The 22,967-nt window shown below is 39.1% G+C and overlaps 1 protein-coding gene across 6 annotated transcripts in view; it reads right to left on the bottom strand.

Annotated features, from left to right (window-relative positions):
• Nucleotides 1–2,933: 2,933 nt before the first annotated feature.
• Nucleotides 2,934–22,967, bottom strand: part of LOC117405918 (neuronal PAS domain-containing protein 2-like) — a 45,893-nt gene continuing 25,859 nt past the window's right edge. For 5 of the 6 annotated variants that reach the window (XM_034009441.3, XM_034009440.3, XM_034009439.3 and 2 more), the window contains exons 8-20: nucleotides 19,652–19,770; nucleotides 18,540–18,622; nucleotides 17,682–17,788; nucleotides 15,401–15,548; nucleotides 14,648–14,768; nucleotides 12,516–12,648; nucleotides 11,703–11,812; nucleotides 11,040–11,174; nucleotides 9,873–10,088; nucleotides 8,930–9,087; nucleotides 7,831–7,926; nucleotides 6,789–6,981; nucleotides 2,934–4,179 (exon numbers count right to left, since the gene is read on the bottom strand). In XM_034009441.3, the coding sequence (XP_033865332.3) occupies nucleotides 3,985–4,179; nucleotides 6,789–6,981; nucleotides 7,831–7,926; nucleotides 8,930–9,087; nucleotides 9,873–10,088; nucleotides 11,040–11,174; nucleotides 11,703–11,812; nucleotides 12,516–12,648; nucleotides 14,648–14,768; nucleotides 15,401–15,548; nucleotides 17,682–17,788; nucleotides 18,540–18,622; nucleotides 19,652–19,770 (1,814 nt within the window). In that variant the 3' untranslated portion in view covers nucleotides 2,934–3,984. The remainder of the gene's footprint in view (nucleotides 4,180–6,788; nucleotides 6,982–7,830; nucleotides 7,927–8,929; nucleotides 9,088–9,872; nucleotides 10,089–11,039; nucleotides 11,175–11,702; nucleotides 11,813–12,515; nucleotides 12,649–14,647; nucleotides 14,769–15,400; nucleotides 15,549–17,681; nucleotides 17,789–18,539; nucleotides 18,623–19,651; nucleotides 19,771–22,967) is intronic. The other variant, XM_034009438.3, reaches the window with a different exon arrangement.

Below are 22,967 nucleotides of genomic sequence, written 5' to 3'. Positions count from 1 at the left end.
CCTGCGGCGGCTGCTCTTGATCTCCGGCTGCTGTTGATCTCCGTGAACGCACCCGCTGTCACATTGAAGCGCTTGAAGCGCTTGAAAACACAGCACAACATTCCCTAATAACACTTGCAATGCATTATGACTTCAAAGGTATGACTTTAAGTCTATGACATTATTATTTATTGATTTTATTTTGTTTTATTTCTTTGATCACCAACTGCCACGACAACACACTCGTTTTTTTATGCAGTACTCCTGACGAACTTCACCCATTGACCGCATCGTACCGGCTCTTAAGGTAGCTTGTGTTGGAGCAGCAGGACAAGCTCGCCATCCCGCCCGCTGCTTTCCTGCATTACTGCTCACCAAAACACAACGCACCCAGGGGAGAGATACCATGGTAAATAGGTAACCTATTTACCATGGTATCCCTCCCCTGCGGCGGCTGCTCTTGATCTCCGGCTGCTCTTGATCTCCGTGAACGCAGCCGCTGTCTCCAATCCTTGCAGAGCAGCACATTGAAGCGCTTGAAAACACAGCACAACATTCCCTAATAACACTTGCAATGCATTATGACTTCAAAGGTATGACTTTAAGTCTATGACATTATTATTTATTGATTTTATTTTGTTTTACTTCTTTGATCACCAACTGCCACGACAACACACTCATTTTTTTATGCAGTACTCCTGACGAACTTCACCCATTGCCCGCATCGTACCGGCTCTTAAGGTAGCTTGTGTTGGAGCAGCAGGACAAGCTCGCCATCCCGCCCGCTGCTTTCCTGCATTAATGCTCACCAAAACCGTTCTCCGAAACAAAAATAGGTAAATAGGTAACCTATTTACCTAGGTAACCTATTTACCATGGTATCTCTCCCCTGGGTGCCTTGTGTTTTGCGCCGGCTGCTCTTGATCTCCGTGAACGCACCCGCTGTCTCCAAACCTTGCAGAGCAGCACATTGAAGCGCTTGAAAACACAGCACAACATTCCCTAATATCACTTGCAATGCATTATGACTTCAAAGGTATGACTTTAAGTCTATGACATTATTATTTATTGATTTTATTTTGTTTTATTTCTTTGATCACCAACTGCCACGACAACACACTCGTTTTTTTATGCAGTACTCCTGACGAACTTCACCCATTGCCCGCATCGTACCGGCTCTTAAGGTAGCTTGTGTTGGAGCAGCAGGACAAGCTCGCCATCCCGCCCGCTGCTTTCCTGCATTACTGCTCACCAAAACACAACGCACCCAGGGGAGAGATACTGTCACAGAATGACAATTTAGCGTTTCCAGCCCAGTCTCTAATTTTGTATTGTTTGTATTTTTAAATAACGTTTTTTTATTATTATTATATTATTGGTTTATCACATATTTAACTTTTGTTTTTGTTGTGAGAACACTTTATTACTTTGTTATGAAGCACATTTATTTATTTTTTGTAAGTTAAGTTACTCACCTCGTTTTTTGTTTGTATTACACGGAGCACTGTGACTGAGGAGAAGCAGGAGTGTGACGTCATCAACCCACGCCTTTATATAGACATTTCCTGTTAGATTTTGGGAAATGTAGTTTTTGGGCTAGTGCTAGTGCCAATTAGATATTGGGTGTCTGATTGGTTTTGAGCAGGAATAGGAGTGGCCAACTGGGTTTATAAGCAGCACAGCATGAATAGAACAGACAGACACACCAGGATACAGAAGGAGACGCACCAGGAGACAGATGTCACGATACAGAGGATGAGAACTGGGGAGGAGAATTCTGGTGCACCTTGGGATTGCTGATTGAAGTACTGGAATACTGGAGTACCGGAACTGGAACTGGGATTATTGTTTGAGGCTGCATTGGATTGTGGCTGCTACGTAGATGACTGGGTGTATTAAGCAAATCGCTGGGTGATGGAAATTGCGGTATGATTTTATAATTGTCAGCAACTTTAGTTGTTACAGTGGACCCTGGTGTACCCTTTCTTCCTATTTGTATTGATTCTGATTGGAGGTGCTTCTATTTGTTGTGGGATTTTAGATATGTCTTGGTTTTATTTGACCTCCTTTATATTGTCATTGTTTCACTCTACCTAGCAAGGTGCGATTGAGAACTAAGCGCTGTTGGAACAGATTATTGCTGCTGTGTTTTCTTTCCTTCTCTTTTCTCCAGGAGAGGGCACATGTTAATGGGGGACTGTCCTGGTTGTGGTACGGAAGACAGGGATTTTGTGGAGCTGGGAAGACGCTGTTTACCTGCCCCTGAAGACTCGAGTGGAGATTGAGCAAATTGAAGCGATAGCTATTTAGTTATTACTGGAGAGCTTTATTAATATTATTTTGTTACTTTGCTCCCTAGTCACTGTAGTGGGGTTTTTTATTTTGTTACTTTACGCCCTAGCTATTGATGTGGGTGTTATGTTTTGGGTTTTTATTTTGTGATTTTTACTTATTGGTTTATTGTGTTTTAATAAACCATTTTATACCGTGTAATTTGTGTCTGCCTCTTGGTGTGGTTAGCGTTTTGTGGTGGTTCCCAACTAGTTACATTTACAAACAAACCTGTGTTCACTTGTTTAAAATCCAGGTCCTGGTGCCTGACCATCACCAGGTGGCGTAGTTGGCTACTAGTAAACCAAAAGTTTACTATAAATAACATATTAGATTAAGCAGTCTCGTGCTTTGACGACTGGTGACACAAGCTCGCCATCCCGCCCGCTGCTTTCTTGCATTACTGCTCACCAAAACACAACGCACCCAGGGGAGAGATACCATGGTAACCTATTTACCATGGTATCCCTCCCCTGCGGCGGCTGCTCTTGATCTCCAGCTGCTGTTGATCTCCGTGAACGCACCCGCTGTCACATTGAAGCGCTTGAAAACACAGCACAACATTCCCTAATAACACTTGCAATGCATTATGACTTCAAAGGTATGACTTTAAGTCTATGACATTATTAGTTATTGATTTTATTTTGTTTTATTTCTTTGATCACCAACTGCCACGACAACACACTCGTTTTTTTATGCAGTACTCCTGACGAACTTCACCCTTTGACCGCATCGTACCGGCTCTTAAGGTAGCTTGTGTTGGAGCAGCAGGACAAGCTCGCCATCCCGCCCGCTGCTTTCCTGCATTACTGCTCAGGAAAGCAGCATGGTATCCCGCCCCTGCGGCGGCTGCTCTTGATCTCCGGCTGCTCTTGATCTCCGTGAACGCACCCGCTGTCTCCAAACCTTGCAGAGCAGCACATTGAAGAGCTTGAAAACACAGCACAACATTCCCTAATAACACTTGCAATGCATTATGACTTCAAAGGTATGACATTATTATTTATTGATTTTATTTTGTTTTATTTCTTTGATCACCAACTGCCACGATAACACACTCGTTTTTTTATGCAGTACTCCTGACGAACTTCACCCATTGCCCGCATCGTACCAGCTCTTAAGGTAGCTTGTGTTGGAGCAGCAGGACAAGCTCGCCATCCCGCCCGCTGCTTTCCTGCATTACTGCTCACCAAAACACAACGCACCCAGGGGAGAGATACCATGGTAAATAGGTAACCTATAATAACAGGGTCACTCTCCTGCACCACTGCAATGCTTACGTGCATTTGTATTTTAAAAAAACCAAAACACACAAGTGAATGCATAGGCCAAATAATGTGAAAAGTTCTTGAGAAAGTGACCCCTTTCAGATGGGTTTTTCAGATGGGTTTTTCACCTGGTCCTGGAGAGCCCCTATCCTGCAGGTTTTATAGGTGTTTTTACATCATCTGTGGCTAAAGATTTGGAACACCTGTTAATCTTGATTAATTAAGCCAATAACTTGTGCAATTAAGTAACTGAGAACTGGGTTGAAATGAAAACCAGCAGACCCAGTCGCTCTCCTGGACCGGGGTTGGAGACCCCTGTGTACATCAACAGTGACCTGGTGATTAGACTGCCCACTTGGTGGCACTGCAAGTTTGTAAAGTGAATTGATGTTTCCACAGTATGGTTTTACATGTGGCCCTGGCCTTGACGTTCAGTAAGGTTGTCTTGGTAGAAGACTTGGTTAGGCTGTCGTCTTGGTGTCGCTTGTCTGTGCTGCTGTGCGTGGTATCCCAGAGTACCTTGCTGTTGTTGCTGATAAGATGAAGGCAGGAGCAAAGCATCTGGTTGTTCGTTGTGCAGAGTGCTGCACGACTGAATTTGCTGGAAATTAAAAACAATGTTTTAAAAAAAGAATATTTGAAAAAAAGGACTGAATTCAGGATTTGTTTGGGGAAAAAAAACACATGAAAATGAAGTAAAAAAATGATCAATATAAAATCTTCCTGTACTACAAAAACAGTCACAGAAGAAAAATGAAACTATGTCCTTCTGTTCGAAGCGTCATGCCTATGATGTTTACAACTCTTCACAATGGGTCTGTGAAGAAGGAAGTGATGTCACGCTTTCCTAGCATACTAAAATGAATGTTGCTCTGACTGTCACACATAGTCCAGAGAACATGGAAAAAGACCATACACTTACCAGGAATAAGTGGTATCAAGTCTCACATAACAAACAAACAAAAAACTGAAGAAAATGTGTTAAAAATCCTACACTGTTCATGTGGGAAATCATGTCAATGCAGTTACAGCATGTATTTGGTGATGTTCAGTGCTGTTGTGGTTGCTAGGTTACATGTTGCCTGATGCTGTAGAGTGTTCAGTCATGCTTGTTGTTGCCAGGACGTATGATGCCGTAAGTGAGTGGTGGTATGTGTATGACAGAGACGCCATGTTAAGTATTATACAGTGCGCAGCACAAAAAAAAAAAAGCTCTGTGGTTAGTCAATTTTGTACGATACAACAGCGTAATTGAGGTTGTATCTTTGTAAATACGTATTTATTTGAAGTTTGATTTTTTTTCCTCAAATTGAAGGTAAAATTTGGCTGCGTCTTTAAAATTCAAAGGAATACGGTAATTGCGGATGCAAAATTCAAATTGCATTGTGGTCAGGCAATTATTTTGCACTGCGCCCTATGTAAGCTTAAGAGCAATGCAAATTACTCAACACACACAAATAATGATCCACAATAACATTGGTCTATTTAGCGGCTGCACTTGCAGAGTTAGGAGTACAGAGAGCAGTAGTCACTGTATTTGTGGAAAGTCTTCTTGGCACACGGAAAAGAGAAGTTTTCTGAGAAGGAGCTGAGAGTCATTATGGCAGAGGTCACTCAACATGAAACAGAGTTGTTTGGAAAAGCCTCAGCCAGCATCAGTTCTGCTAGCATCCTTAGGAGATGATATGTATTGGCCTGCCCTTTTCAGCATGACATCCAGAAATTTGCCTAGCACTGGAAAAGGTGGATTGGGCTATCCCTCCAGACATTCCAACTGTGGTCTGAAAGGAACCAGAGTCTAAGTAGTGCAGAGAACACAGCACTTTCACATGTGCAGGGATAGCGGTCCCTAGATTGACGCTGGGGTCTAGCTCATCCCTCAATTCAGCTATTAGGCCTAGTACCTCGTTTCCATGGACAGCCAACTTGAGTCGACTCGAGTGCTTGAATTGATCTGAATTCTCCCAGAGCTCGAGTTGATGGACAAGGAGGTGTTTCCATGGTTTTCTGAGTTACCCGAGTTCCCATTTAATTCGAAGACGACCACCAATGATACCTTTGGGATATGCCTGCTTGTCAGGTAGTCGCTGAGCATTTTATATCAAAGCTGCCGATAGGCCCCTCGATGGAGTGACGTCCTCGGTCCCACCTCACCGAGGTAATAAATAGTCATTGCCTTTCACAGACAGGTAGGTAAGGTGGGTGAGTATTACCCAAAACTTTTCCAGTTGTGATTGACTCTTTAGAGCTCCTTCTTCGGAATAAAAAACTGCAACTGAAGACTGAGGTAACGATACACAACTGTGTTTCGTTTAAAAAAAATAAAATAATGGATATTAAAACCCGCCGCCGCTGCACTTTCAAATGAAGGAGGGCTGGACTGAGCTACGATAGGTCTGAAACGACACAAGCTCTAGACAGGGATTGGTCAGATTTAACAGGGGTTTGGTCAGATTAAAAATTATCCCTGCCTGGGTAGTTGATTGAGTCAATCATCCTGGAGGCCCACCGAGTCTACCATTTACCACAGAGCTTTTACATTTGCCAGGAAGTCACTCTAGCATACTGATGATGCTGATGAGATTTGTAGAAACTAATTTTCCACACAGGTGAGTTTAAGTAATAATGTATAGTATAGTGCAGGTCATCATAAGTAACTATAAAAAAGAAATTGACAAGTTACAAAACACTATTGCAGACCAAAAATCAAATGTATTAACTTTCCAGTGCATCTTAACTTTCGTGTAGATGTCACTCCCTGTATAGAACATATGACACCATTCTAGTTAAACATGTTTTCAGCTGGTTTCACTGACCCCGGTTAGCACCAGTCTTGAACTATTCAATGTTAATTTAGGTTAGATAGTCTGAGATTAGTGCTAATCGAGATCTGTGAAACCAGCTGTTGATTTTTAAGTACAATCTTTATGTCTGTGATTTTATAGTAAATAAATACGTTGTGTGAGGTTGTTGCAATATAACAGAAATCAATTAGTTTGACAAGCCAGACCCTAACTCAAACTTCACCAGATGACAGCTCTTCTAATAAGAAGAGCACCCTACACACAACGTATTCACTTCATAAAACACATCAAATACAGCTGCATTTCAGGGCTTATTTTAGAGTTTCCCATTTCAGAAGAACACTTTCTCAGTATCGTCTGTGGATCTCTTATTAAATGAATGCTATTAAGGTTTTCATATCTCTACCTGCAGGTATTGTTGCTGTGGGTTCTGGAGTTGCATAGCTATTTGCTGAGGCTGGTTAGGCTGTGTCACTGTGAATCCTGGGTGGACTACTGCTTGGCCTATGAGGACTGTGGTGGAGACCAAGGATGTGTTGCTGGTGCTGGTAGATGGCTGGGCTCCTGCACCTCGGTGTAACTGGTGATTCTGAAGAAACCTTCAATCACAAAGGAATACTCCACTTTGTTATTACACATTCTGCAGCTGTATTTACACTTGAATTCAATAATAATGCTGGCTTACTGGAGTAATATCTCCCACCAGAAGCATTCATAGAACACCATACTTTTTTTACATTTTTACTACAGCTTTATGAAAGTTGTTATTTAAAGGATTTGGTCATTAAGGAATTAATATAAATCGTGTTTGTATCCTGTAAAAGTATTTTTCATCTTTTAATTTTCACTTTGAAATCATTAAAATAAATGTCTGATTTTGTGAAATCTGTTAAAATGGTAGCAATTTGTGCTGGGCTTGCCGAGACATAGCCCCGGCACCTCTGGGCAGCCCTGCCACCAAGTTTTTGCTCTCAAATACGTTTTCTTAATTCTAAACACAGTTTTATCCATTCTGCAAGTTCTTGAGTGCTCTAAAGAGAGACAGTCCGCTGCCAGGGACGTTCGTACATGCCTTTGACACTGGCTGCGAAAGAAGGTCTGTGACTGTATTGTCGTTGTTTATACACAAATAAGCTTACTTGATTTGAAAAAAAGTCTTAAACGATACCAGTAAATCCTTACATTTGTTGGTTTGAAAGCTGAACATTAAAGAATAAAGAACAATGACAATTTTTATGAAAAAAAATATTGTAGCCTACTTCGCTAAAGTAAAAACGGGCTTCTGTTATTTTGAAATACAACTGCTTAGCAACTGTAACAACATTTTATTTACGGTTAGTGTTGAACTTAAACGCATTCTTAAGAATGGTATTACTGTCATTGCTTACGCCCCTCTTTCTGTACAAATTAAGCACTGGTAGCAACGTGTCTTTTGCTCTTCCACTCACTTTGCTTGTTGTTCAGATATGCTGAGCTCCTGAGACTGTTGCCTGGCAGTACATGAACCAGGCATCATTGGCAGGATGGGCTGGCTCAGCAACATTCTTTAGGAAAAAACAAAAAAAAACCCTGGTTACAATAAATACACTGTCTACAGTGAGACACAGTGCTGGAACGCTTCTTTACACAGCTATGCAGCCGCACCCCAACCCTGACATGAATACCCCTCTTTTCAGTCCTGGCTTCTCTCTTGTGCTGTGGTTTGTAATGTTGACGGACATATACTGGGCAAGGTGGAAACCCACATACTCAAGTGAATACACAATTCTAGCTGTACGAAAGCAATAACACACAAAAGGGAGTTCAAATATGGTCCATTATCTGTCCCGATCGAACCCCTACCAAAGTGAATTGATTGTCAAGTGAATCGGGCAGAATGGTTCTTGCTGTGCTGGTATGGTGACATATTTACACAGGCCGGAACACTTGTTAGCCAATGCCATTGCTCCCTCTTTTCTTGCCATTTTATAAAAATATTTTGATTGTAATTGTTACACTACTTAGTAGATTACCCTGTTTAAATTATTTTACTGGGTTGTTTTTGCTATCCCTTAGGGGCATGTGGGTTGTTTAGGAAAGCGATGGACTGCATTGGTTTGAGTTGAGTTGTTTCTGTCACTGATGTTAGCGGTAATTACACTGGGAGGGCCAGACAGAATCCAGCAGACACTCACTTGAGACGGAGACCCTAGCAAGCTGAAATAGAGAAAGCTAGGGCCATTCCTGCACAGCGTACATTAATAGTGCGTGAGCTAAATAAAGCTTGGTTTTTGGGCTGAAGCACTATTTCAAATTGTGTTTGTTAAAGCATTATTTTTTTGCTAAAAGGCCTCCTCACAAGGCACCTGCCCCAGTTAAAATACTAAACAGAAAATTATTTATTGGCCTTTAAGTATCTGGGTCAGTTTTACTGGCAAACGTGTTTGGCTCTCAGATGTTCATATTGAAACAAATGGAGTTACTAAGTCTGACCTTCTAGGGTAGCCATGGAAACAGTACAGTAGAAGTGAAAGCTGAAGTTGTGGCCAGCATTGCTTGAACAATTACCTCAGTTGTCTGTGGCTCAAGTCAGACGCTGGGTGACACTGGCTGTTGTCTCGTGACTCGGGAGTAACTGCTGGGGTCTGAGGAAGCATCATGGGATTGCTGTAGTGGGGTGTTAAGCTGCCTGAAGATTGATTTGCACTTCTCACTGGGTTCTGTGCCTTAAAAAAGACATAGATAGTTTATATATACAGGGTGATTAGAAAGTAATCCAAAAAATAATGTGTTCTATGTCCCCACGCGTTGCTACAACTATTTAATTATCGGACCTGTAATTTTTTTGCATCTTTTTACACTTCAAACTTCTAAAGTCTGTTTCAAAGTTATTTTCAAAATGTCCGCTCTACTGTACTGGGATTTGAGATCTGTCCGCTAAATCACTGCAGGAAGAGCAAACCAACCCCCCCCAAAAAAACACAACAACAACAACAACAAGTGCTCTGGATTTTTTGTTCCGTACCACATCATAGATCGTTATTGCTGTGTTACCTTTGACAATATGGGCAATAATCCTTACACTATCAGTGCACTAGAACGGACATTTTGAAAATAGCTTTGAAACAGACATTAAAGTTATATTTCATAAAAAGTTGATCAGGATGTTACAATGAAAAGAAAAATTACAGGTACATTATTTAAACACATGGGGACGTGTAACATTATATTTTTTATACGTTATATATAGACCTACTGCATACTGTATGTGACCAAATTGCTAAGAATATACCTTGCTGGGTATGATATCATGAACTTGGCAGAAAATATCCAAGCTTATGTTGCTTCAATGCCTGTATGGTGCTAGATATTTATATGGCCTCACTGAATAAATCAGAGGCTTTTTTTACAACAATTATTGTAAAAATCATTGAAAAAGTAGTCTGTCAATAATTTATTGGGGGCAAATGCAGTAGCTTGTACTTCCATTGTACAGAAAACAATAGCTTACTTCATGGACCTGGCTGGATTTGACATTAGATTCCCCCACGTTCTGCTGGGATGCAGATAAGAGTTGGCTTCCTATCTGTAAAGATGCCAGTTGTGGGCTGCTGTGAACTTGTTGAGCAGTTATCCCCGATTTCTCCTGCTCCGGCTGCTGATTCTGAGGGGGCTGCTGCTGTAAGTTACTGAAACCTATGGAGATTGTGGATGGCTGCAGAAACATCTGATAAAATAGATAGGGAAACAGGGTTTGTTATAGTAGCATACATATCACCCCTAAAAGGATACAACAAATAAAACAACAGGCGACAGTGGAGTGAAAATGTCACCATGCTATAGTACGCTGAATAACAAATGTCCAGGCCATGTTTCCCCATTTTTAAGTTTCTTTATATATAGCCTTCATTAGCCTAACTAGTCCAGAACTCAAGCAAAAGGAAATGTGTACTATCTTTGAAGACAATGGGGACTATTCAATTCATCTCAACAGTGGTTGCTCTAAATACCACCACTGTTTAGATCATTAAAATAGGGTTATTTGGGTTATGCAATTCAAAGATCTAATAGTGCATGTGAGTCTCTTTAGTGTACTTCTGTCTGTAGAAAGGGTAAATACCATAAGGAGCCTATTTGATGAGAGTCACAATGTTTAGATCCACTGCTGTTTAGATCAATTGAACATACTCCAATATCTTAAAGCCAATTCATTTTTACTTGTTTATTCCCATAGTCAAACATGACCTAGATAATCATACAATACAGCTGTGATCTGAATTTGATAGCACTACTGTATAGTATGGGATCAAAATCACTGCCAATGGAAAAGTCACATAGCAGCAAACATGGCAGCCATATTAGTTCACAGGTCAAAATTCAAGTTCACTACCACTTTATCCTAGTTATTCATGTTACCGGAGGTTACAATAAATGTGGTCACAAATGGGTAATTATTAGATTTGACAAACTATGAAAAATAATCATTGTGAAGACACAATATCAATGAATGTAGTCTCTATCATTCATATGAGCAGAAGTAAAAGAAAAAAAAAAGAAGAAAAAAAGTGACCATATGGATTTTCATTAAAGTGGACACATTTCTATATTTTAAATGAAATAATACATTATTACACTCCTGAAGAGCAATTGTGTCAGATGAATCGAGAGGAATGGTTACCTGTATACTGGAGTCCTGGACAATGCAGAGCTGTTTCTGGATTGTGTGCAGTTGCTCCTGTTGCCATCGGATGTTAGTCTGTAGAATACGTGTTCGCTGCTCCAGCTGATCTTTAATAGTCTGGATCGCTCCAAACTGCACAGAAATGTACAAAGAAAATGCTGCTTACAGTTTGTAATATGAAGAGGAGGAGTATGGGTATGGAACAAGGTATAGGGCCAGATTTACTACAGTGAGCTTTTGTACCAATTTATACCAATTATAAATGAAAAACTATTAAAAACATACATAGACTGGACAAGAAATCTGAAACACCCTCCAAAACACAGTCAAACTAGACTTTTCTAGAATTAGGTTCTGCATTATCATATTGAAATTTCTAGCACCTTGTAGACAATAATATCATAGCATCAAAGGGCATGAATACTTTTGAATTAGCATTTTTGGAATTTTGCAAAAATATTGCTGAATAAATAATTGTTGACATCTATTTCTTGTAACTTTTTTTCCTCAATCACAAAAGCAAAACTTTTGCTACAAAAAATGTTTCCAATAATTATTTGTTTTCGAGAAATTTCTAGAAATTATAAATTTCCATTGGGGTATGTAAACTTTTGACTACAACTGTATGTCTTTGTACCATTGACTCGATTAGATCCTCACCTGGCTTGAGGCAGTTTGCAGTCTCTGCTGGGGAAGGTCCAGCTGCACGGCTGTAGCAGTTAGCAAGGCAGGTGTGCTGGACTCTGCAATGAGCTTTGATGGGGTGGCTGCTTGGGGGAAAAAGACAAAGGTGGTGTTAGGATCATACTGTAAATATCCCCTGCCAAGGATATGAACACATTCTATAGGTATCATGAAAACATAGGTCACAGCCTTTAAAATAGTTTATTCAAAACCTGACAGCAGATTCTTGACAGCAGATAACCTTAAACACCCAGCAGACAAAAAAGTAGGTTAATGAATAATAAACCACTCTACAAAGCTGCTCTGCATTTTTAAGGTTTTATAGTTGAAACCACTCTGTATCCTCTCCCACACTGCATGCAGTGAACAGAGTGGAGTAGCTCTGGAGCAGGGCAGAAGTGTGAGGGTCAGGTGGAGGCAACTGTATTCAGAAGCTCATAAAAGAACCAGGAAAGGTCTATGTGTAAATGGATTGTGTGCCTGAAACTAACCTGCTTAGAGTTATCTACTATGTTACCAAAGAATCCTGGAGAGATCTCAATTAAATCAGAGATTTGCTGTAACATGTGTCTGTCTGGATTTCATGGGCCTTCATCTACAAACAAACAACCCTTACAATTGTCCATGCAACATTTTATTCAAGCAAATGGTTTACAAAATACAAGAATGAGTGTTTTCACGGTTTGTGAATTTGACTTTTTCTTCCTAGTGTCTGATTGCAGCACCAATTCTTCCTACTGTTCTTGAGTTCCTGACTACTTCTAGATGAGAAAACATCACTGCAGTTACATGTAGAATCAGACAGAGCTGTGTGGGAGATCTCTGAAGACACAGAAGACGTTTGGCTTCTACTCAGCAGTGAAGTGGCAACATCCAGGGTGTTACTCAAGTGCTGCTGGGAGTCCAAACTGGAATCCTGCCGCTGCCGAGGAGGAAAACACAAAGCGTTAGGTTATATATCATAACCCTGGTTCCCTGAAATACAAATGTTATCCATTACCGACTGGCATATACCTCTGTGTAGCCCGATGTACCTGAGTATGTATGTCAAAGCTGCTCGAAATAGCTCCCTCTGCAGGCACGGAATCCTCAGTCCCTGAGGAAATAAAGTGCCGCGCGCAGAAGGGATCAGCGGCAATTTTCGATTCAGGCCAGCTGTGTTGGAGTGAACGCAGCGACCTCGAAAGGTAATAGATAACATTTCTATTTCAGGGAACCAGGGTTATGACACATCAGCTAACATTCCCTTTCAAGTACGAAATGTTATCCAAGCTGTCGCAAGTGCAGGACTTGCAGCACCGGCAAATGTGCTAAAAAGGGTAGACCAGGAGGCTTCCTTAGCACTCTGGTCCCAAAGCCCTGGTTTTGAGGACCCATGACATATAGTTCACAGGACCTCAGTGTGCGTGCTGTAAAGGGCAGACTGGTTAGCTAGCATTCGCATTCTAATAATAGTAATATAATAATCTTTATTTTATATAGCGCAATTCATGCGACACATCTCAAAGCGCTTTACAATCTAAAAACACACTAACATAATCATAAATAATCACACAGACTATACATATTAAAAATGGTGCACAAAACACACATACTATACAAATTCATAAGTTTTCAAGTGACTTAAAAATATCAACATTTTTTTAATCCTTAATTGTCTGTGGAAGGGCATTCCATAACGTGGGTGCATAACAGCAAAATGTAGAAAATTATTGCATTATCCTGGAGGGACTGACTTATTCCCTCAGGGGCAAGGACTACATGCCTGACAGAGGGGGCTCTTTCGAGCAGCTTTGACATAATCAGGCTACACAGAGGTATATGCCAATCGGTAACGGATAACATTTTGGACTTGAAAGTGAACTTCTGTTATATTAGTACCTTATAGTAAGTGTCTTTATTATAGATGTTGAATTATTTTTCTATTACCACATTTCCATCTGCACAATGAAACCAGTCAGTCAAACTCAATCTCATCTCGTAACAATATCAAACTGGGACGACCACTGGTCTAAAATCAAAATCTGCAACCGGGTGTTACACAAGGTCAAAGATCACCAAATCACTCTTTTGAAAATGTACCATTTCCAAATCCTTTCAGCTATCTCCAATATTTCCATGATAGTAAAGCTGACAGCTTTCTGTTCAGCCTTTGAGGTTCAGTGCCTCTAACATCCTCCGCATTAGATAGCTCATTAGGTAACCTCCAGCCTGCCATCCACACTGGGGCTGATATTGTCCATCCACATACTGATGCTGAACAAGGCTGATTAAAAAAAAAAAAAACCTCTGCTCCAGTGGAAAATGGAAAGGTGGAATAAGACATTTCAACTGTTCATATCTTTTTATGTAAGTGCATCTATACATGCTTTATGAATAAGAGAAATGTATAATAACAACTGTTATTAATTACAGAGAGCAAATGGTAAATATAATAATATGAAGAATAAAAATAAGAATGTGTATGAACCTGTATCCTAAATGGCTGTATTAGTACAGTTAAACCTGTATCCTATAGTTTAAAACTGACTTCCTGTGAGCAGTTTGGGTAGTAAAAAGAGGACTGTCAATAGAGAAATAAAGTGCAACCATCCTTAGAACATGATATTATACAATGAGAGACACTAGGTCAATTGAACATACTACTTTATTTAAAAAAAAATCTTGCAAAAAACTAGCTCTATTCCAAAATAAACACGAACGTTCACTGATTCTGCCAGATAGCTGGGATGTTTGTCTACAGTTTCATTCTGATTTTATCATTACGTGTTTAAAGATATGGATTAAAGAAGATATGAAAACGCTCCTGGTTACTGAAGGGTCAAAGACATATTCACTATAGTTTCATCTTGTTTTTTAATTCCCACAGTCACGAGGTAAGAATGAGAAGCCTTGACCCTTTTTCCTAAGTCTGCTCATACCTTGAGTACAGACGAGACAACAAGTTCAGTGGGGCTGTCATCCAAACAGAGTTCCTGCCTTCTTTCTGTTGGAACACCCTTGGCGCTAGGGGAAAACACCTCTGATGAGCAATTACTTTTCCTATTTGAAAACAATAAGAGGAAGAGCACAATTAAAAAGGTCGCTAAAATATTAACACATTTTGTTGAGGACCCCATATGTTTTTGTTCCAAATCAATATGCCCTTGCCAAATGACCTTTAAAAGATAATCCAGAAAACACTACAATGATAATTAAATGCTCCTGCATTAAGTAGCAAATGTAACAACTACAATTAAATGAGACCATTTCTGTATGTTAACATATCAATGATATCACATTGTTACAGTATATGAACCAATACATACTGAGTATCCATTGCAGTGCCATGGTACCATATCACTATGGCGTGCTACAGTAGTAAATAAGGAGGACTGTCCAATATTTAATTTCAAATCCATTGTGGTGCCATTGCTGGTAATTCTGTGTTCTGCTAGGGTTTGATAATAGTATCTCAATAGTACAAAAGTATACCTATATGGAAACACTGCCAAAAACTTGAAATGATACTGGCCATATATAAACTGTTCAATATATATGGTATGCATTACCTATTATCATAGTTTGTAGGTCATATGCTTTACTCAAATGTCTTAGAAAAAGTGTCAGTACAGTACAACACTGTAAGTACATGGAAACTAGTAGCAATCCCGAGCTGTAAAAGGTACCAGTACCTTACAACGGCATGAGTGCACACGATGAACTCTGGCTTGGAGTTCCACTGGTGGTAGGTGATATAGTAAAGGGTCTGCAGCCAGACCCACTGCTGTCCTTTGGTCAGAAACCTGTAGCAGCAAGATCTTCCCTTTCCAAACTGCATCACTTGTGAAACAAACAAACAAACAAACAAACAAACAAACAAACATGTCTCAACAGAACAAGTGCCATTTCTGTAGCACCTCTATACTGTACAATTGCCACAATCTTGGTGTTACGTTTTTTAATACTGTACTTTTGGCGATATGTAATATTGACTGCAATTTTTTTCAACATATTCCCAATAGTCTTTTTTTTTTAATCACACATCATAGGTCAATAAACTAGGGAATCGGGAATGTTTGCCAGGAGAAAGATTTTTTTTTCTTCTAAACATCGCAGTGTATCAAGTGCATGCTCCCTCCTGCAACAATGCTGGTAGTCTGATTGAAATGAGTGGCATATTGTGGTAACAGAAAAACAGCATTGTTGCAGGAGGAAGTGTGACCTGGATACACTGCAATCCTTAGAAGACTTTTTTTTTTTTTTTTTTCTCCTGGCCAGCGCTCCCGAGTAAATGTTGAGAAATGTATTGCCATTAATTCATGACCCATGATGCATGATTAAAAATGTAAAATATAACGCTGTGATATGGACAACATGGGGCAGGTAACGTAATGCACTTATTGGAAACTTTGCAGGGTCTGTAACATGTTAAAGCTTTGTGAATAGGCCTCATTATTACAAAATAAGACAGTTCAGGGTGCTTTACAATTTTACAATCATATGGCCACAATTAGCTGGCAACATTCTGCAGGGCCAGAGAGTGACACAACAGTGGTTGGTCATTTAAAATAACATTGGATTACACTAAAAAAATAAATGTGCATATAAAATGTACCTGTGGTGAACCTGGGAGAATAATGTTGATTTGGCACCTAATTTTGCTCCAGGAAACAGCAAGGTCTTTACATATTAAGACTTGTGGATGTGTTTTTCAATGCTTGACCAGTGCAAGATGCAAAACATATATACCAGCATTCATAAATCAGGTTTATCTCTTGGCTTGTGCAAATGTTTTAGCCATATTTAAAACCCTTTTTTCACCCATAGTCATAAAGTACTGTATGTTTATTTTTATATGCATGTAGGCCTGTTTTAAAATTCAGGACGCAGCTAAATTTAAATATGGCAGAATTTGTTTGACAAGAATAGGGATTGTTCAAGCCAAAATGCTCAGCTCTTATTTGCACCAAGTGAACAAAATGCATACTTGTACCGCCATTAACTTAGCTAAACTATCCTTCACATTGAGTCACGTCTAGCTAAAGGCTGTTTCAGCAATTTTATGAACGGCATTTGAAATTTAGTTAAATTACATTTTTTAGACAGAAAAACTCAAATTTGCATGTGTGTAACTTGGGTCCATGACAATTCGTCCCCACCCAGGGGTACGAATGAGGCGGAACATGGCAGATTTTTTTTTTTTTTACAACACAAATCTCAAGCCAGTATTTATTAAATTAATAAGAAAAAGGGAATGGAAACTGGGAGCAAATAAAAAACTACGGTAGCTAATGAACAAAGTTATTAGTAAACCCTGGCAGCCACATAATAAATACCCCAGATAACCCCCACAATCACACTCTACATGTGCTCACAACATCCAGTCATTTAGTAGTTACTCCCCACTAAGACCCCTCTCTCCCACCTGGACATAACTGACATGTACCCTGTAGTATATGGAATAAGTGCATTCCTAATATGGTAAAAAGGGCGCGAGTTCTCTGTTCCATATGTTCCACAGTCTGTGCCATTTTTATTTTGATTATCTAACAATTGAATCCACTCTGGTTAACTTCACAAAACAAGAAAACAAAAAATGATTTCCTCTCGCAGTCTATTATCAATAACTGAAGTGTAACATTCATAACCTCCCCCCCCCTCCTCCATTGCTCCCACTAAAAACAGTCTCATTAACAACAGTAGCTTTTTTCTTATACTATGACTCTTAAAATATGTACATCTACTAATAGGGACGAATTGTCGTGGGGGCGAATTGTTGTGGGGACAAATTGTCGGGGGGACAGGGGGAAGTTGTGGGGACGGACGGTCGTGGGGATGAATTTTCGCGGGGGCGAATTGTCAGGGATGAATTGTGGTGCACCTGTGTAACTCTTAGCTTCATCTAAAGTTAAATGGATACGGCTCATAATTTTCCAACAGTGTGTACTCCACTGCACTTTCCATTATACCTACAGTGTTCATGGCATCTTACTAGTTGCTCCAGGTCATCCACATGGTAATAATCGTACCCAGAGGTCCCCAGGACTTCAAAAGGAAGATATCCTATTATTGGTGGAGCCCTTTAGAAAAAAAAAATTGCTTTGTAAAAAAAAAAAAAAAACACATCAAAAAGGAGACTATTAAGGCACATACTGTGTTGAAAACACTAAAAGGTTTGTTGGCAATCTTGCCATGTGCAATTCAGCATTGAACCAGTTTAATCCACAATGCATGTGTACTTCATATTATTTTTTAATAAAAGATGCAGAATTCTGAATGATGGCTGTGCAAGTACTCAGATTTTCTGAGTATTTCCCTTGACATGTTTACACACAAAACAAAGCATTCACTTGTTTGCCCACGCAATGATTGAGTACCAGTCAATAACAATCTCACAGTGCTATATTTAATCAGCAATTATTTGTGAAAGGAAAATATGCTTCCAATTGTCTTTAAAAAAGTGAATTGCCATTAGGTATCAATTGTATAGGTGAGGGAATGGGAGTTTTTCTTGTTGTGAAATGAATACGTTTAACAGGCTTCAATAACTACCTACCATCTCAAAGAGAATTCCTCAGATTTCAATACAATTGGAACATCCATTACAACCACTAGTGGAACCAGGATAAAAAGTAAAAGCCATTAAAAACATTAGGAATGATAATGTTTTATAGTCTGACTGTCATGTGATTTGTGTATTAAACTATTGCTGTCTGCTCTTGGTCCCTTTTCTGGGACACTCTTGAAACAATGCTTCAGTGGGTTTTTTTCCTAGTTAAATAATAAATAAATACAATAAATACAATAAAACAGTATAACATCATTTCAAACCTGTGATCGAGGAATAAAAACTTCCACTCCAGACTGTGTCTTGATGTAAACTCTTCAATGGGCTCTTCAGCTCTACATATTTCCTGATGGAGAAAGAAATCCCATTACTGAGAAACTGCAGATTAACTGGCATAGTACCTCACAGACAGACACACTTCACTGTCTGCTTTCAATAGCAGACTTCAACTACAAACAAGGAACAGATATCTACTCTCACCTCAGCCCCAGTTCTATTATAAATCATACACTGTAGTTATGTTAGGGTTAGGGATCATGCAATTTAGATCCTAGCGCTAAACAACCTGCTGTGTATGATTCCAAAATAAAAAAAATCCGACATTTATTTAAAATAGGAACCAGGTGTACAACAAAAAGTAAAAGTCACATTCAAAACGAAATAAAAGCTAGAACATAATAAAGTACAAAAAAGTAACTAAGCAGAGTAAAACTAAAAAAACTTATTAGTAGGGTTAGATTTTAATTAAATACAACTTATAAAACATACTGAATAACAGAACAAACTACAACTGTGCACATACCTGTGTATTTTATGCAGTGTTAGCATTCCATAATTCCACACAGTTTACAGTTTTTGTTATTTTTTTTTAAAAGCTGCTTTTTATGATAGCAGAGTCATAATTACAATATAATCGTAGGGTAAGTTGTTGTTTAGGGTTGTTCTACTAGTAGTAAGAACATTTTAAATAATAGAGCCAACGATTGCAAACACTAAACACATGTGATGTGACAGTAAAATAAAAGGTTAAAATGGCATATAAAGCTAAGGTTTGTGTGGGAAAAAGTCTGGTAAAGCATGGTCATGCTCCAGATGTGTGAAGCACAGAGTGGTTAAATGCAGGCGTTTGCTTAGGAAAGGGGGACATGTTCTTTAACATCACGTGCCCTTTAACATCATGCTCAGCTCACCAGATTCAGTCCACCCCATCACACACAGTATTCGGAAAGGACCGCTGACAGCCCTCACCCTCAAACTGAAACTGAAGGAGGAGGAGGAGGAGGCCAGGAGAAACGGAGGGAAATAAAAGCAATGACACAAACCAGGAAGCAGAAAGCTCAGTGCGTCGCGCATTACGTTAGCACAATGAACTTGCCTTTATAAACTGAGGTGTTGCTAGTCGAACAGTAGCCACATAGCAGACTTGTTCACCAACAGATGATCTAAATGTCCTCTGAATAGCCCCATCAAAGCCATTGCAGGAGGAACTAGGCACTGAAATATAAAAGCAATACCTATGTAGCACTTTTGTATAAATGAACTGCCCTTCATGCACTGTTTTATGCAAATGGCATCCCTGTCGTGTATTCCGAGTATATACATGCTATATTTCAATGTTGCAAGTAAGTCGCAATGGGCAAAGCAGCAAAGACTTTGAAAGAGGGCTGCTACCAAGTTCAGTCTGTGTAATTCTGGAGAACACACTTTGCTCAGACTTCCATTTCCAGATTCCCTAACATTATTAGAGGTGATATCATGAAGGACTGGTCATGTATACCTAAACACCTTGCAGACTAGTCATATTGAATTATTGCAGTCTGGCTGCCGATGGTGACTAAGTCCTATTAACAGTGTTATGGCAATTGTTTGCTGTTTTTAATCCATTCCAGTATATTTACACACATCCTACTAAATTAGAAGTAAGAAATGTTATCAGATAATCTGATAATGTTTGTACGATTATAATTTTTTGGCATTTATTTAATTAAAATTAAAATGCAGATTATATTTTGCAGCATTAATGCAGAGGTACCCAGGTAACCCGATATATTTTAGAGTTACTTCAGATTTTTCTACTGGGCCTACCTCTAATAAAATATCTTTCCAAGCTTTTAAGCTCCCCGAGCAAGTTGTATCAAAATGGCTGATTCTGTGGTATACAAGGATTAGCCATGGCCTAGGATACCTGATATAAAGTAATATGAAGTAAATTATTTCAGTAAGAGTGAAAGCTTGAGCTGTGAAAACAATTGCCTTATTTTGGATCATTGAAAGCCAAACAAAACAATTGCTTAGCCCCTTAGATCAAGGTTAAAGTAAATGGGTTAGAAAGAAGGGGTGATAAACGAAAACAACAGGAGCAGAAGAGCATGAAGGATGAACAATGTACTCTCTTGTGGCTAATCCACATCCATGTAGCCATCGATGTATGTCTCACTATAGCTCAGCCTGGATGTACGCTGACATGCTTGTCATTAAGAATGGTTAATCTGCAACTTAACATCATTGTATTTCAGCCACATCTTTTAAAACAGATTACAATCCCTTTGTAATGCTCGACTGAGAATAAGGAAATTTGTCAATCAGGAAACTTTAACCTGCTATGCGATTTATTTTTTACAGTAAACTGTGAACATTTGAAAGGATGATAAGTTTGGCCTGTTTCTGCCGTGGATAGCAAAATAGAATTAAAGGAAAAGAGTGAATTACCCAGAGTCTGATTTCGACCAAGGTGAACCAACAGTCCGATATTGACAGAGATTACAGGGGAAAAAGTGTGAACTGATCAAGAAGTTTGAAACAACTGCCATTGGGATACCATTATAATACTAGTGCATTACCTTGAAGAAACCCTACAACAAATATCTAAACATAGAATTACCAGCAGCGGTCCTGATACGGTAGCATGCTGGCACGAATATGGTACCATGATATTGCAATGGTTTATACTGTATTGCATATTGGTTCTTACTGTTGTGATATCGTAATATGACAATGTTAACACTGTCGTACGATTATAAAAATTATTTCCTCCATTGTAGCTGCCCTTGTGTCATCTTGAAGCCAACGATATTAATAATAATAATAATAATAATAATAATAATAATAATAATAATAATAATAATAATAATATAGCCCAATCTATCTACCCTCATTGATGGCCTGAATTGTTTTGGTGGCAATAAACAGTTCACTAATAAACAGTTTCCAGTAATTTCAGAAAGTACTGTATATATATATAGGGAATATTGGAAATGTATTAGTGGAATTGTTTTGGGTTAGAAGTTAAGGAAAGACTGAAAGGTGGTGCTGTCTGTGTCTCACAGAATCCCATCTATGAGACAACATATAACTGCCCCAGTTAAACTATTTGCATTCAGCAGCGCATTACATTTTGAAAGATGATTTAAAACAAAGAATGGCAAAAAAGGTGATAAGGCACGCTCCTTTAAACACTTCTAAACATCCTTATGGTTCGATAATGATCCTATCACCATGACAACACCCTTCCTCTGTGCTGTCTCCATAACAATCTGCTGTATGGGTTTGAAAGGCCAAGTGTTTTTCCATTACAGCACTGCACTTAAATTAATAGAAATGTAACAACTGCTTTAAACACACACCTAGATGATCATTCTATACCCAATGACATGCTAAGCATACATGGAGTGGCTATGTAAACCCCAGGAGAAAAACGACTTGAGTTTTGAAGTGCTCCACTGAATGGACTGGATGAAGCATTCAGTATCCTTATTTGCATGAAAGGAAAATGCTTTCTTCATTTATTTAAAGATAATTAAGCAGGCTATATTTACTGAAATTCAAGTTGTTTATAGGGACAGTCCCGTTTCAAATTTTGGGAAACTCAGGATTGTTGGGTGGCGTTTAGGTTTGGGGGAGAGTCGGGCAAGATTCATTGATCTGTATTGAGCTTTAGCCCGTACCCTGGGTGTATTTTGTTAAATTCATCATGATTGAAGCATTGAAAAAGACTTTGAGGCGAAACTTCTGTCATTGAATGTTTGTTTCTTTTAGTATTACAGTATGAGCTGGGATAGCTCTCATTCAGTGGTACTCTAAACACGATTCATTTACTAACAATACTACAAGACTCCAGTTTCCTCTGAGTTTTTTGCACAGTATTTTGCGGTAGTGTTTAATGCTGATCTAATGCGAATCCATAGAAAATGAAAGCATTTTTTAACTGAATTTGCGAAAATATCCTCTATAGTTTAAAGCCCACAATTTATTATACTATTATAGCAACCATCACAAGCTGCTCTCAAAACCGTTACTGTATGGTTAACTTTAGGGCTTATGCTCAGAGTCACCTGCAGAGGTCAGCACTATCTGTAGCAGTAGTGAATCACAAATGTGGTACTGCATGACCTGATGCATTCAGTGTGCTTGGTCTGCTGCAACCTTTTTAAGGGATATACCATCTACATTTTTTTTTTAATTATTTGAGTTTTTCATCCACTCTGTATTGCTGTTTTGGCTTATGTCATTCTGTACCAGGTTTGCTAATTATTGTCTTCCATCTCAGTTCATAAATTGAGCTTTCCTGAAGCAGCCTCTGTGGTTACAGAAGGACATTCGTTAGTAAATGACGACCCAAGCAGAAACAACATGATTGAGTGATAGAGAACATACATTACAGGATACTTAACAGGTAGGAAACGAAATATTCT

Source organism: Acipenser ruthenus, chromosome 9, assembly GCF_902713425.1.
Source record: "Acipenser ruthenus chromosome 9, fAciRut3.2 maternal haplotype, whole genome shotgun sequence".
NCBI lineage: Eukaryota > Metazoa > Chordata > Actinopteri > Acipenseriformes > Acipenseridae > Acipenser > Acipenser ruthenus.
The sequence above is the reverse complement of the archived record's forward strand: the minus strand, read 5'-3'. Positions and strand labels throughout refer to the sequence as shown.